Below are 16,007 nucleotides of genomic sequence, written 5' to 3' on the forward strand. Positions count from 1 at the left end.
CGTGAGCGTGCACAAAGCTGCAGGATTTGGACTGAGCTCACTGTGTTGAAAGGGCCAGAAACTGTCTTCGGGGACAGAAAGCCTAGTAGACCCCAAAACCAAAATGTTACATTAGGAAGGCTCAACAACACCCCACACTATCTGTGACCCCAAGTTTTGGCAGAAAATCTACCCACGTCAAAGAGCACTCTCTCTGACGAGTGTAAGGAGGGACACACGGGCGGCGTGCCATCAGCAGAGCTACGTAAGGTGAAGCTTGCTGTGAGTTCTACTCCCCAGGAACATTTCTGGAATAGCACAGCTAGAAAAGGCCAGAGAAACTGTGGCCTAAGCTCTTCTTTTTACGAGAAAGCAAATGGCTCAGAGGCTGCTGAGGAATCCCTGGCTGCAGCCCAGGCCAAGCAGTCATCATGTTGTTTCAGGGCATCTCTCTCTGCAAAAGCCAAGGAAAGTCAACAAGGTGATCACCTCCAGCCCCTGAGCTTCCAGCCCCACGTCACTGCCTGCTGAGCAGCTGTCAGTGGTGTAAGGTAGCTGCTAACCTTGTTCAAACCACTTTGCCGCCTCAAGATTTGGTCTTCTCATCTAAAACCCAGAACTATCTTTGGGTCCCTGAGAGAAATAAATCAGTGGATGCCCATGGTGCATTTAATGCAGTGACTTGAACTCAACACAGAATTCTCTGATCATTATTCTCTGCACTCACCATCAGTTCCTTCCCACAAACTGGCACCATCTACCTGCATATGCAGCCAGCCCCATCTCACCCATTACTACTTATGGCTCAGGCCTAGGATCTTTCTTGGCCTCAGTGCTAGCTGTTTAAAGCACTCAGTTCTCGTGAGGATGAGGGTTTTATCATGGTTGTAAGAGGAAGCTGTCCCCAACAGCTTCAGGATTGAGGTTTTGCCTTACTTAGGAGCTCACAGGCCACACACTTCAGTCTAAAGGACACTGGCAGAAGAGCTGGATGTGTCTGAGACACAGCACTTTTCACTCACCATGATGGCGAGTATCTGCATTTGTGCCAGTTCAAGGTCCAATGCCACAGGGCCATGCACATGCCACAGTCTATATCATAGCAGTGAGATCAAATCTCATATAATGAATGGGCAGTGAGCCTACCTGGCCTAAATGTAAAGAGACCCACCCTTTGCTCATGATGGGAAACTGTTTGAACTGCACATATCCCTGAAAAGATATCCAGAAGCCAGGAAGTCTGCTTCTCTACACCCAGGATGCAGACACAGAAGATACTGTGTGCCCAGCAACATCTAAATAAATGTAGATGTCACTCAGGTCCATGGAAAAAAAGACAAGATTGCATCTGCACTGGTGGCTCAGACCTGTAATCCTACTCATGAGGCTGAGATCTGAAGATCACAGTTTGAAGCCAGCCCAGGCAGGAAAGTCATGAAATTCTTATCTCCAATTAACCACCAGAAAACCAGAAGTGGAGCTGTGGCCTAAAATGGTAGAGAACTAGCCTTGAATAGAAAAGCTCGGGGACAGCACCCAGGCCCTGAGTTCAAGCCCCACCAGTAGGGGAGCAGGATGGTGGCGGGGTGGGGGGGAACGGGGGAGAACAATATTGCTAACAAATCAATTCTCCATAATTGACAAATCTCCCCTAATTGAACTCTTCAACACAGTCCTGATAAAAGTTCCAAAAATATTTTTTGGCAGAAACAGCTTATTCTCAAATACATATGGAAAGGCAAGGGGCTTAGAAACAGCTAAAACAACTTTGAAGAGACAAGACTTATTACAAAACTATTAGGTTTCACTACACTTAATGATATTGGCAAAACAGTACAAACTGATCAGTAGAACAGGGCAGAGTCTAAGACTGGCACCTTGTGTATATTTTTGTTGAGTCCCAACACCGCAGCAAAGACAGCTCTCTGGAGAAGTCTACAAATAAACTATGTTGAGGCAGCCAAACAGCCTTCACAAAAGCTTTTATTTATTTTTTTTTTTTTTGCCAGTCCTGGGGCTTGAACTCAGCGCCTGGGTGCTGTCCCTGAGGTTCTTTGTGCTTAAGCCACTTGAGCCACAGCACCATTTCTGGCTTTTTTGAGTAGTTTATTGAGATAAGTTTCATGGTAATGGTCTGGCTTCAAATTGCAATCCTCAGATCCCAGCCTCCTGAGGAGCTAGGATTACAGGCGTGAGTCACCAGCCCCCGGCCACAAAAGCATTCAAAAGATCCCTTTCCCCTTCACAATTATTAACTTGGAAAAAGGTCATATTGCCTGAAAAAGTACAGAAGTATAAAGCTATCAGAAAACAACACTTTAAAACATTATGGAATCTAAAATTCAGTGCAACCCCCAATGGCATTCTTCACCAAGACAGAAAACAATCCAAAAATTCATATGAAACAATAAAAGACCCCAGACAGCCAAAGCAATTTTAGCCAAAATTGGTATCACAATCCCAGAACTCAAACTCTACTACAGAAATATAACAACAACAACAGCTTGGTACTGGCACAAAAATGGGCCCAAAGATCAGTGGAACAGACAAGAAGACTCAGAAATAAAGCCACATACTTATAGTCATCTGATATTTGACAAGGGAGCCAAAAATACACATTGGAAAAATAGAGAGCTTTTTCTGTGTATAGGGTACTGAGGAATGGAACCCAGGGCTTCATGCCTGCTAGGCAAGCACTCCACCGCTAAGCCACATTCCCAGCCGCATTCCCAGCCCAGCAGAAACTTTTTGAAGAGTCCCAGAGGCATAGCAGATAGGAGAGAGACTTAACAAATGGGACTACATCAGCAAATGACATAGTTACCAAACTAGAAGGACAGTCAACAGACTGGGAGAAGATCTCTACCAGCAATGCATCTGACAAAGGCCTAATATCTAAAATACACAAGGAACTCAAAAAACTAACCTCCTTCCAAACTAACAAACCAATCAATAAATGGACAAAGGCACTAAGGAGAGACCATCTTAGAAGAACTAAGCATGGCAAATAAACATATGAGGAAATGCTCAACATCCTTTTCCATAAAGGTAATGCAAATCGAAACAACATAGAGATTCCATCTCACCCCAGTTAGATTGGCCACCATCAAGAATTCAAAAAGAACCCAGAAGTGGTAGAGCCATGGTCTGTCAGGTCTATGGTGGTTCTAAGTGCCTGCCACAGTATCTAGGACTGGATATTAGTCCATGAAATAACAGCTAGGTGGACTCAAGGCTGCTGCATACAAGCAGTCAGGGGTTGGTGAGTGAATGTCTTGAACATGCCATCTGCAGGAAAGCTGTCTTCTTCAAGATACACAGAACCGCAGTGTACCTGAAGGACCGCTAGATAATCTGCCAGCTGATCATCAGCCAGCCAGGCCCCGCTGGCTCAGCATTGCCAGTGGCCTCACCAATGAAAGCAAGCCTCCGTCAGCTTGTACCCCCTCTGTGCAGCTTCTGCATCTCATCAAACCAGGTATCGTGTGAATGTCGATTCATGGACACATAAGAAACTTCTAGATCTGTCTACAAAATTATTCTTGCTTAGTTTTACCTTGTAGTATGTGACAGGTACAACACTAGCTACTGATGGGTTAAGAGAAGTCCAGGTGTTGAAGACTGTAAGCTGTTCTAATGTATTACACACCTTGTCTGGACCACTTCCTTCAAGTCAGCTCAGATGTCACCTCAGACTCCTCTTCATCTTTCAAACTAATCCCTTGCCTTCTTCATGTTGCTTTTTGTTACTCTAACAATTCCTGTCTGAGAGTTCCTTTACTGTTGGGGTTTCTACATAATCTGTACCTTCCTGTTCTTCAACCTTCTTCTCACCCACACAAAAAGCCTAGTCTTAATAAAGATGAGGTCCTTGTCTTGTTCAGTGGTACATTATAACTTTGTGGCTACATTCCATCCAATAAAATACTGGAAAAAAAAGGATTCAAACAACAAATTCTGGCAGAGACGTGAGGGAAAGGAGCCTTACTGCACTGCTGGTGAGAATGTAAACTAGTATAACCACTCTGGACAGCAGTCTGGAGGATCCTCAAAAAACTAAACATAGATCTTCCCTGTGACCTAGCCATACCACACCTGGCCACCATTACAAGTCAGGATACATAAAGACACTTGTGTATTCATGTTCATTGCTGCACTATTCACAAGAGCCAAGTTATGGAAACATCCCAGATGTCCTAAAAAAAACAGATGAATGGATAAAAAATGTGGTACACATACACATGGAATTTTGCTCATCCATTAGAAAGAATAATATTATGTCATTTGCAGGGAGATGGATGGATCTAGAACAAATCATGTGAGGTAAGCCAAGCTCAGAGAGACAAACAGTGCATGTTTTCTCTCATATGTGGAAGACAGATCTAAAATACAACTGGACATGATCATTTATACAGGGCTGTAGGCACTCACACATAAACATTCAGACTAAAGGAAGATACTCTTAGGGGAAGAACCATAACTCCTCTGAACATCTAAAATACTATTTATCAAAATGAATTCCAGGAAATAAAAGTATGTTTGTTTTTGTTATTAGTAGTGGTGGTGGTCATTTTTTGAATTTTCAGGGAAGACAAGTGAGGGGCACAGAAATGGAAGAAGGGTGAACAAATGTAGTTATGGCTAATATATACTATGTGAATGATGAATTATGCAACTTGTGGGCAGGGACTGAGGGTGGAAACCGGGAGAAAGCAAAGTAAGGGTTAACATTGTACTCATTACCGAACTTACAGGATTTTAACCCCTCTCTCTACAATTCCTTAATAATAACAATATCGTTTTGGTCGGTTGTGGGGCTTGAACTCTGGGCTTGGATGCTGTCCATCAGCTCTTCAGCTCAAGGTAAGCACTCTACCACTTGAGTGAGCCACAGCGCCACTTCTGGCTTTTTTTTTTTGTTCATGTGGTGCTGAGGAATTGAACCCAATCACCAAAAAGCTGGAAATGGAAAGAGCAGAAAGAACCACGCCAGAATAGGAGGCCCTGAGTTCAAGTCTCAGAACTTGTACCAAAATAAAAATACAAATTGTATGATTCTACTTATTCATAATTATAGGAAATAAGAAGTAAAGTAGGGCTTGGAATGTGGCTTAGTGGTAGAGTGCTAGCATTCATGAAGCCCTGGATTTGATTCCTCAGCCACACAGAATAAAGCTGTAAGCAGTGCTGTGGCTCAAGTGCTAGAGTACTAGCCTTGAGCACAGAGAGGCTCAGGAACAGTGCCCAGGCCCTAAGTTCAAGCCCCAGGACTGGCAAAAAAAAAAGTACACTATGACAGGAGGCTCTCTGGAAACAAGGAGTAGAAGGCAGGAGGAAAGGCCCTGAGGGCAGAGTCCCTCTCCGGGACGAATGAGTTTCCTCATTATCTTTGTTTTGTTTTGTTTTTGCCAGTCCTGGGGCTTGAACTCTGGACCTGGGCACTGTCCCTGAGCTTCTTTTGCTCAAGGCTAGCACTCTACCCCTTGAGCCACAGCACCACTTCATTTTGTTCTGTATATGAGGTACTGAGGATTCATGCATGCGAGTCAAGCACCCTACCACTAAGCCACATTCCTGGTCCCTCCTCATTATCTTGACTATGATAATAGTCATTACTTATATTTATATCAGAACTTATCGTTTAATCATATTCAGTTTATTACATATTAATCCTAACTCAATAAAATTGAGACAAAATAAGTATTCCAACACCAAGTAGAAATGAAACTCAAAAATAAAGATTAAATTTTTAAAATGAGAAAATGCCCATTTTTTACATATTTGAATGACATATATACCTATTAAATTATCAAAATTATGGTGAAATAGGGACAAAACCTTAAGTTGGTGATACTGAATGAGCAGGAAAGATGGCTATAGACAGTTTTGTTTTGACTCTTGTCAGTGCTGAGAACTGAGTTTAAGACTTTGTACTTGCTTGAGCCAAGCACCACTCTTTTTTTTTGCTTTAGTTATTTTTTAGACAGAGTCATATGCTTTGTGCGTAGTCAACCTCAGACTATGATCTTCGTACCTATGACCTTCTACACAGCCACAACTATGTACGTGTGTGTGTGTGTGTGTGTGTGTGTATACGTATGTATCACTACTCTCAGCTCATTAACCGAGATGGAGGTCTCATGACCTTTTTGCCTTGGCTGGCCTGAAACCACAATTCTCCCAATCACTACCTCCAGAGTAGCTGGGATTACAGGCTTGCAACTCCCAGCCCTGATTTTGTGTGTGTGTGTGTGTGTGTGTGTGTGTGTGTGTGTGTGTGTGTGTGTGTGCGCGCGTGCGTGCATGCGTGTGAGTGTGTACATGTGTGCGTACCTGTACAGTGCTTAAAATCAGGGTCTCATGCTCTTACTGAGCTTTTGTTGCTCAGGCCTCCTATTCTGGTGTGGATATTTCTGCTACTTCCAGATTTTTGGTGATTGAGAGTCTCATGGATTTTCTGCCCAGGCTGGCTCTGAACCTCAATTCTCAGATCTCAGCCTTCTGACTAGTTAGGAATAGCATGAGCTACCGGTGCTTGGCTCAGTTTGAGTTTTACAAGATAACCTTTTGTCATAGCTTACCACAAACCAGAACTCAGTTGAAAACAATGCCTGAGAAACAGAACTGAACCTCTAAGCATGCAATGAATATTCTAGAGCTTGAGGTCAGTTTGGTTTTTTTGCCCATCCTGGGGCTTGAACTCAGGGCCTGGGTACTCTCCCTGAGCTCCTTTTGGTCAAGGCTAGCACTCTATTACATGAGCCACAGTGCTATTTCTGGCTTTTTCTGAGGAGGTAAGAGTCTCATGGACTTCCCTGCCTGGGCTGGCTTCAAACCACTTTCCACAGATCTAACTTCCTGACTAGCTAGGGTTACAGATATGAGCCACCAGCACCTGGCTTGAGGTCAGTTTGTAAAGAATAAACATCTAGGGAGGTCAGTACCCTTTTCTGACCCTTCAGCACCTCTTCAGGGTGCAGTACACTACTCCTTACCACTTAGAAGCCACCACAGCAAAGGGATGAATCCTGGGCTCTCACTGATGTATTTCAAGCCTTTGGAATTGATGCTCACATTGTACAAGGACATCAGCATTAACCTGGAATGAAAAGGAAATGGTGTTGACCAGCTGACCTACCACATCAGACTCCACCCTTCCCTGCTCAAAAAGACCTGACGCATTCAAAGCCTTCTTCACATCTCCAATGTCTAGCCACAGCATTGGGTTAAAATATGTGACAAGTGGTACTCAGCTACATAAGGCCACATGAGAACAAAAGCTTCTCTGGTGATACAATGATGTCACAATGCCACCTTGCATGGGCTCACAAATCACATGAAGGAAGAAGGGATCTCAGAGGAACCTCACCTCTTTTTTGTTGTTGTTTTGTTGTTGGTTATGGGGCTTGAACTCTAAACCTGGACGCTGTCCCTCAGCTCTTCAGCTCAAGGAAAGTGCTCTACCACTTGAGCTACTTCCAGTTTTCTAGTAGTTTTATTGGAGATAAAGAGTCTCATGGACTTTCCTGCCTGGGCTGGCTTTGAACCATGATCCTTAGATCTCAGCCTCCTGAGTAGCTAGGATTACAGGCGTGAACCACCAGCGACTGCCTGAAAACCTCAATTCTATTTAATGACTCTTTCTGGTACCACATCTGCATTTATATTCAGGTAATCCTCCATTTTGTGCACATACTGTGATCTTGATCAATGAAAATCTAATAATCTTTTCATTCAATAACTGTGACACATGACATCTAGCAGCCAGGTCAGGTCATACAAAACTGCTTAACCTATGGTATGGTCTACATCATGACCCCTCACCCCAAACAAGCAACAAAATAGTCTCCTTAGCAAGAGTCTCAGTAACTGAACCACATCTGGCAACTATGGAATTTGGCAACTACCAACCTTTGGTTCCTAAAAATCTACAGAAACCCCAGACCCTTCACTTTATAGAATAAAAGCAGCAGCAAAGCTGGGTACAATAGCTCATGCTTGTAATCAGACCTGCTCAGGAAGCTAAGTTCAGGAGGAGTGCATTCCAGGCCCAACAAAAACTCACAAAATGTTATCTCAACACAAAATCTGGGTATAATGGTTAATGCCTGCCATCCTAACTAAATGGGAGCATCACAGACTCCATTTCAAAAGTAGCCAGAGCAAAAGGGCTGGAGCACCTGCCTAGCAAGCTTGAGACTCCAAGTCCAAACTCACACTGGCAGGCGAGGGAATGAAGCAAGCTAGACAAATGACTGAAGTGTGGCTTTGTATTAGAGCACTTACCTCAAATACATAAGTCCCAGGTTCAATCTTCACAAAGGGAGAGGGGAAAAGCTAAACAAATATTTTTCAAAACCTTTCAAACAATCAGTGCACTTGCAAGAAATAAGAAGCTGGGCACTGGTGGCTCACACCTGTAATCCTAGCTGAGAATCCTAGACTGAGATCTGAGAATAGCAGTTCAAAGTCAGCACCAGAAACTGTAAGTGGCACCGTGGCTCAAAGTGGTAGAACATTAGCTTTGAGCTAAGGGACAGCACGGCCCTGAGTTCAAGCCCCATGACCAACCAAAAAGAAAAAGAAAAGAACAAATGAAAGAAAGGAGAGGAAAGCATCTCTGATCAGTAACAAGGAGGTTAAATGCAAAAAATGGCAAGTTCTAGAAGCCTGGAGTTTCCATTATAGTGACTTCATCTAGAGGACTGAAAGAAAAGCCTGACAGACAAACACATTCATTCATTCAGATCACAACCCTGCAGAAAACAGAAAGGGAATCAACTTTCAAGTCCACATGAATCACAGTTGACAGTCCTGGAAACCCCACAAGCCAATAACATAAAGCAGCTCTGGATAGGAGCTTTCCCAGCCCTCCTGGACATTAAGGCATCCCCACAAATACAACTCTAACCAATGTGGGTTCATAATGCAAACCACAGTAAGGCTACAAATAACAGGCAGCATGCCAATGACAGAGTAAGAACCAGAATGCTCTCATGGACTAGAGGTGTTAACTGTAAAAATACACAGTATGTTGAATAGGCTACACACATATACACAGATGCATACACATATGTGCATACATACACACATACATATAAAGCTGATACTGGGCTTGAACTCAGCCTGGGCACTGTCCCTTAGCTTTTTCACTCAAGTCTGGCACTCTACCTCTTGAGTCACAGATCCACTTCTGGCTTTTTTGCAAGTTAATTGACGATAAGAGTCCACAGACTTTTCTTCCTGGCTCACCTCAAGCAGCGATGCTCAGAACTCAGCCTCCTAGGGCTTGCAGGCATGAGTCACTAGCACCCAGCCAGCAAAAAAACAAAATATATGTTTAATAAAATTAAAACAGGATCAAGAAGCTAGAGCTACTAGTTAGGAATGACCAGGTAGTCAGGCGCCAGTAGCTCACGCCTGTAATCCTAGCTACTCAGGAGGCTGAGATCTGAGGATCGTGGTTCAAAGCCAGCCCAGGCAGGAAAAGTCCGTGAGACTCTTATTTCCAATAAACCACTAAAAAACCAGAAGTGGCTCTGTGGCTCAAGTGGTAGAGCACTTGCCTTGAGCTGAAGAGCGCAGGGACAGCGCCCAAGCCCAGAGTTCAAGCTCCACGACTGACAAAAAAAAAAAAAAAAGGCAAGAGGTCTGATGCAATGGTAAAGCACTTGTCCTAGCATGTGCAAGGCTTTGGGGTTGATCTCCAGCACAAAGTAAAACAAAACAAAAACAGACTTTTCTAGAAATGAAGAAATATAAGCCCTCAGATTCAGGAAACACAAAAAGCCTTTAGAAAAACAATGATGATTACAGATCTACAAAAACCACAAGCCAACTATGGAACACAAGAGACAGAAAAGAAAGTAACTCCCACAATGACACAATTCCACAGAAAGGCGGACCTCCACAATGCTGACAGGGTTCTAGGCTCCCCATAACACAGATGGGGGCAGGTGACAGGGTTCTAGGCTCCCCATAGCACAGATGGGGGCAGGTGACAGGGTTCTAGGCTCCCCATAGCACAGATGGGGGCAGGTGACAGGGTTCTAGGCTCCCCATAGCACAGATGGGGGCAGGTGACAGGGTTCTAGGCTCCCCATAGCACAGATGGGGGAAGGTGACAGGGTTCTAGGCTCCCCATAGCACAGATGGGGCGGGTGACAGGGTTCTAGGCTCCCCATAACACAGATGTGGGCAGGTGACAGGGTTCTAGGCTCCCCATAGCACAGATGGGGGCAGGTGACAGGGTTCTAGGCTCCCCATCACACAGATGGGGGCAGGTGACAGGGTTCTAGGATCCCCGTAACACAGATGGGAGCAGGTGACAGGGTTCTAGGATCCCTGTAACACAGATGGGGGCAGATGGCAGGGTTCTAGGATCCCTATAACACAGATGGGGGCAGATGGCAGGGTTCTAGGATCCCTGTAACACAGATGGGGGCAGTACTGGACATGAAACTCCATGTGACAGAGTTCTAAGACCCCTCGTAACACAAATGGGGCAGTAGTGGACAAGAAAATCCTCATGACAGGGTTCTAGGTCCCTCCATAACACAGATGTGGACAGAAGTGGACAAGAAAATCCTCATGACAGGGTTCTAGCATTGTTACTACTCAGGACCATTAGGCACTATACTGATGAGGAATTCTGTATAACAGACCTAGAAAGATAAATGAATGAATGTTAAAAAAAATAATAAAAGCATACATTCCAACTTTTAAAAACAGATAAAGAGACTGAAGTCATAGAAAGTGCACCTTCTACATATACAGAGAAAAATTACAACAAACTTAGAATTATAAACTCAACAAAAAAATGTATAGCAAATATAGTAAAGCAAAAAACAGCTGAAGAAAAATAGTAGAGTTTTTTTTTTATCATAAACAAACCTGAACTAAAGTCAGGAACTGTGGCTCACACTTATAATTCTAGCTACTCAGGAGGCTGAGATCTGAAAATCACAGTTGGAAGGCAGCCCAGCCAGAAAAGTCCTTAAGACTCTTATCTTCAATTAAACACCAAAAAGCTAGGAGTGGAGCTATGGCTCAAGTAGTAGAACTTAGCCTTGAACAAAAAAGCACAGGGACAGTGTCCAGTTCAAGCAACAGGTCTGGTACACACACACACACACACACACACACACACACACATACACACACACACACACACACGCACACGCACACACCTGAACTACATAATTTCAAGTAGTGATAATAAAAATAATAATGGTGGGGGCAGGGGGAGGATGGGAAGGGGTGGGAAGGGGAAACAAAGGAGGAGGCTACAATGCTTGATAAGAAATATACTCATTATCTTGCCCATGTAATTGTAACCCCTCTGTACAGTATTTTCACAATAAAAAATAATAATAATGGTATATCGGTGTGAAAAGGAGGCTATCTGGAAGGGAAATGGAAAGGAAGATCAAAATGCCTTATTTATTTATCTAAGACCACAGCACAATGAAAACCACCAAACACTTTTAAAAGGGGAGAATGCATTTGATGAGACTGGTTTGGGAGTGGGAGTAAAGACGAAGGGAAAATGGCAGGGGGGGGTGATAATATTTTTTTTAAGTATCAGGTACATCAGTGGTGTCGTTAAAATCCTTTTCTATAACTGATTGATGTCAATTAAATAAGAGGGGGAAGGGTTAAAGGAACATAATAGAGAGGTGAACCTGCTCAAAGTATACTGTGCAAATCTATGACATATTCACAGTAAATACTCTGTACTATAAATACATGCTAATTCAAAAATTTTTAATAAAAGTTTTAAAAAAGAAAATCTAGCTGGGTGTTGGTGGCTCATGCCTGTCATCCTAGCTATGCAGGAGGCTGAGATCTGAGGATCACAGTTCAAAGCCAGCCCAGGCAAGAAAGTCCATGAGACTCTTATCCCCAATGTACCACGAGAAAACCAGAAGTGGTGCTGTGGCTCAAGCGGTAGAGCGCTTGCCTTGGGCTGAAGAGCTGAGGGACGGCACCCAGGCCCAGGGTTCAAGTCCCATGACCAAAAAGAGAAAAGAGACTCCCCCTGAGTTTGTAGCCAGCCTCAGAATTGCAGAACCACTGATAAGAGAGCTGCTGGCAGTGGAGCCAGCACTGAGCCAGGCAAAACCAACAGCCGCTGCCTGCCATGGTGAGCACAGTGATGCTCTCTTCAGGGAAGACAACAGATCCTGGGGTCCAACACAGCGCAGCCTCTGCAGCATCCAGTGCAGAGACTAGCAAATAGTTAACTGGCAGTGACAGCTAGTGCAAGGAGAACACCACAGATTTAAGGGATTGCCAAAAGGCTCAATGACAGTGACTTTTTAAGTATTATAATTCAATATTTTTTAAAAATCAAAACTAGGGGCTGGGAAGGTGACTCAGTGGTGGAGTGCTTGCCTTGCATATATGAGGCCCTGGGTTCAATTTCTCAGCACCACATAAGCAGAAAAAGCTGGAAGTGGTGCTATGGCTCAAGTGGTAGAGCGCTAGCCCTGAGCTGAAGAGCTGAGGGACAGTGCCCAGGCCCAGAGTTCAGGCCCCACGACCAAAAAAAAAAAAAAATCAAAACTAATGCAAAAAGTCTATAAGCATTACCAAAATATTTTGAATAAAAACTGATCGGTAACAGTGTCATGCTAAAACATACTGGATCCTAGAACAAGAGAAAATAATGAATACTACTCAATCCCATTAATTAAGGACTAATTAAAAATATGACACAAGCATATGTACACAAAAAAACCTCATTGTGTGTTAAAATGTCTGGTTTTCCTACTAAGTTTAGTCTGTCAAAATCAAGCTCTTTGGCTTGCCCGAAGAGTAATCACAGAGTGCACACTTTGTGACCGAGAGCTTCCAAGAGCACAATATGTGCTCTTCTCCCCCCACCTCTCCATGGGCATTCTCAAAGTCAAAGGCAATTCCCAATCCCCAAGAAACAAAGCTATACCAGCATCTTCAAGAACAGAGATTCTCTATCCTCCCAAAGACTAAAAATGAGCCAAAGTGTATGTCACTGACAATTTTTTTTGTCAGTCATGGGACTCGAACTCAGGGCCTGGGCATTATCCCTGAGCTCTTTTGCTCAAGGATAGTGCTCTACCATCTTGAGTCACAGCACTATTTCTGGTTTTCTGGTGGTTAATTGGGGATAAGAGTCTCATGGACTTTCCTGCCCCGACTGGCTTTGAACTGTGATCCTCAGATCTCAACCTCCTGAGTAGCTAGGATTACAGGCGTGAGCCACCAGCGCCCAGCTCACTGGCTTAGTGCTCTCTTTGCAATAACAAAGGCAGGGTAGAAGTCCAGACCTGGCCCAGACATTTCTTATGTGGGGTGCTCTAGTCCCACGTGGGTTAGAGGTTAACAGTCTAGATGCACAATTGGAAGGCTGCTGAGAGAGGAAGCCAAGGGCTCTTCAAGCAATTTCTCGAACTCCACTGCTATCAGCTCTGGAGGAGACCCAGCCTTTACACACAACCTTACTTTGAAGCTAGAAGAGGGATAAGCTAGTCCATAAATGCTTGTGTAGACCACAAAAGCAAAGCAGGCAATTGATTTTCATCTAGAACATATACAAAGAACTATAGCACATCATGTGAGAACACAGTACAACAGAGAAAGAAAAAAATGAACAGGCTACTTATAAGACTGTAAAAAAAAAAAAAGAATAAAATCAGGAATGATTGATAAAATCAAATAAATCAAATAAAATCAGGATGATTGATGGATGATACAAATACTTTTTATAGAATATAATAATGAGGGCTGGGAAGGTGGCTCAGTGGTAGAGTGCTTGCCTTGCATGCTTGAGGCCCTGGGTTCGATTCCTCAGCACCACATAAGCAAAAGGAAAAAAGCCAGAAGTGGCGCTGTGACTCAAGTGGTAAAGCGCTAGCCTTGAGCTGAATTGCTGAGGGACAGCGCCCAGGCCCAGAGTTCAGGCCCCACGACTGGACCCAAAAAATAAAAACAAAAACAAACAAACAAAAAAGAATATAATAATGAGATTGCTGACAAGAACACAAAAAACAGAACGTTGTATACTTTGTATCTAATAAAGCCTAGATACAAGTCCTACTTGCCCATGTCCTACTTCTCAAATATTCCACTTTAAGAAAACTTCTACAGGACTTTTCACACAGGTTAGCAAGGAACTATTTGCCAAAGATGTTTAATATAGACTATCCATCAGTAGAATCTGAAAAAGAAGCTAAATACAAGGAAGGGAAAGGACAACCCAAATGTATTTTTGCTGTGATGTGATTCATGAAAGATATAAACTAGATTCATAAAATTACAACTAAAAGATTAGACATACATGTGTGTCATATTACAGTATATCTATATATACACACATATACATGTAGTTGCTCACATGTATAGATGTGTTAGCACAAAATTGTAGAATAGACTAGAATCTGATCTGGACAGGACAACATAAATACACCCACCTCTTGCTTCCAATGAGTACAGTATAAATTCTGATCTGAATACATACAACAGCTACCTGAGGCCTCTATAAAGTTAAACAGCACACTCACTGGGGGAGCAGAACAGTTTGAAGGATCAGTACCCCGAGCTCCCACCAGCCTGGGCTCCTGGAGACCTATGCCCAGTAGCAGCACTGTCCACAAAGAGGGCGGAAGGCTTGCAGGAAACAAGGGGTCTTCTGGCAGCTGTGGTGGCCACGGGGACCCAGACAACTGAGACATCTGGAGGGCACTGGGCATCTCCTGCCCAGAGAGGTCAATGAGCCTCTGAACTCCCTTGCTGGGTAGCTGTGGGCAAAGTAAGACCAGAAGCTGCAACACTAGCCCCAGGACTCTAGGTAGGGGTGAGAAAATGGAGGCCTAGGGAACCGTGGCATATTGGAGGAACAGGGGAGAGGTAAGAGCTTGGCTAAGTGAGCCTGCAGAGCTGTGTGCCAACGCTCAGCCTCATTCCACGCTGGACATATGTGTACCTCCTCATAAACAGTCCTGAGAAGAGGGTCCATCACCTGAGCCTCACATAGACAACCAACATGGCATGTGGGGACACATGAGGGCATATCCACCCAACAGCATGGGCAAAGATCCAGATGGAGACATTTTGCAAACAGGATTGACACTGAAACACAACACAGAAAAGGATTTCACTGGAACTTGTGACTCAAGCCCAGCCAGGCTGGCTGTTCATTTAAACAAGGCTGAATTCAAAGACAATGGCCAAATGTCAGGATTAACCAGTTACTTGAGTAAGAAAGAAGTAAGAAAAATCTCAACTTATACAGAAAAAGAAAGTAAAAAGACACTAAAGCCAGAATAATAGAGATGCTGAAAGTATATGGCATTAATTTGATCTGATTTAGTATGTGTGTGTCTGCACGCGCACACATGCATGCACTCAAGGGTATAGTACTGGAGCTTGAACACAGGATCTCAGACTTGGCTTTTTCACTCAAGACTGGTGCTCTATCGCTTGAGGCACACCTCTACTTCCCTTTTTTTTAATTGGAGGTAAGAAACTCATAGAATTCTTCCGTGGCCAAGCCGGCTTTAACCCACTATTCTCGGCTTTAACCCACTATTCTCGGATCTCTGCTTTCTGAGTAGGTAGGATTACAGTTAAGACACCAGTGCCTGGTTGGCTTCTATTTAAGAGATTACAGCAAAAAACAGTGCTCTGATAAGGAAAAGCTCACTCTCTGAATGAATGGTATGACAAGAACAATACTAAAATACCCTACAGCCTTGGGCTGTGGCTCAGTGGTAGAGTGCTTACCTACCTGTGGGAGGCCCTGGGTTCTATTCCTAGGACTTCCAAAAAAGGAAAATTAAAAAGATTTCCTGCCCTAATCCCTGTAACTATAAATACATCGCATCTTGATTGTGTTAAATTGCCTGGCAAAGGGGTTCTGCAACGACATTAAGGTTACTCATCAGAGCTCTGAGTTGATTAAAATGGGTTTATGCAGGTACGGCTAATCTAATCACATGACCCTATAAAAAGTAGAGTGTCATTGGGCGGGGCTGGCGGCAGACGAG

At 43.7% G+C, this 16,007-nt stretch overlaps 1 protein-coding gene across 2 annotated transcripts in view; it reads right to left on the reverse strand.

Moving 5' to 3' along the window:
• Hsf2bp (heat shock transcription factor 2 binding protein) overlaps positions 1–16,007 on the reverse strand; it is a 107,149-nt gene that overhangs the window by 51,144 nt on the left and 39,998 nt on the right. For both annotated transcript variants that reach the window (XM_070030780.1, XM_070030781.1), the window contains exon 8: positions 6,975–7,078. In XM_070030780.1, coding sequence (XP_069886881.1) covers positions 6,975–7,078 — 104 coding nt within the window. The remainder of the gene's footprint in view (positions 1–6,974; positions 7,079–16,007) is intronic.

The sequence above is a fragment of the Dipodomys merriami genome, unplaced genomic scaffold (assembly GCF_024711535.1).
Source record: "Dipodomys merriami isolate MVZ:Mamm:240054 unplaced genomic scaffold, mDipMer1.0.p SCAF_2, whole genome shotgun sequence".
NCBI lineage: Eukaryota > Metazoa > Chordata > Mammalia > Rodentia > Heteromyidae > Dipodomys > Dipodomys merriami.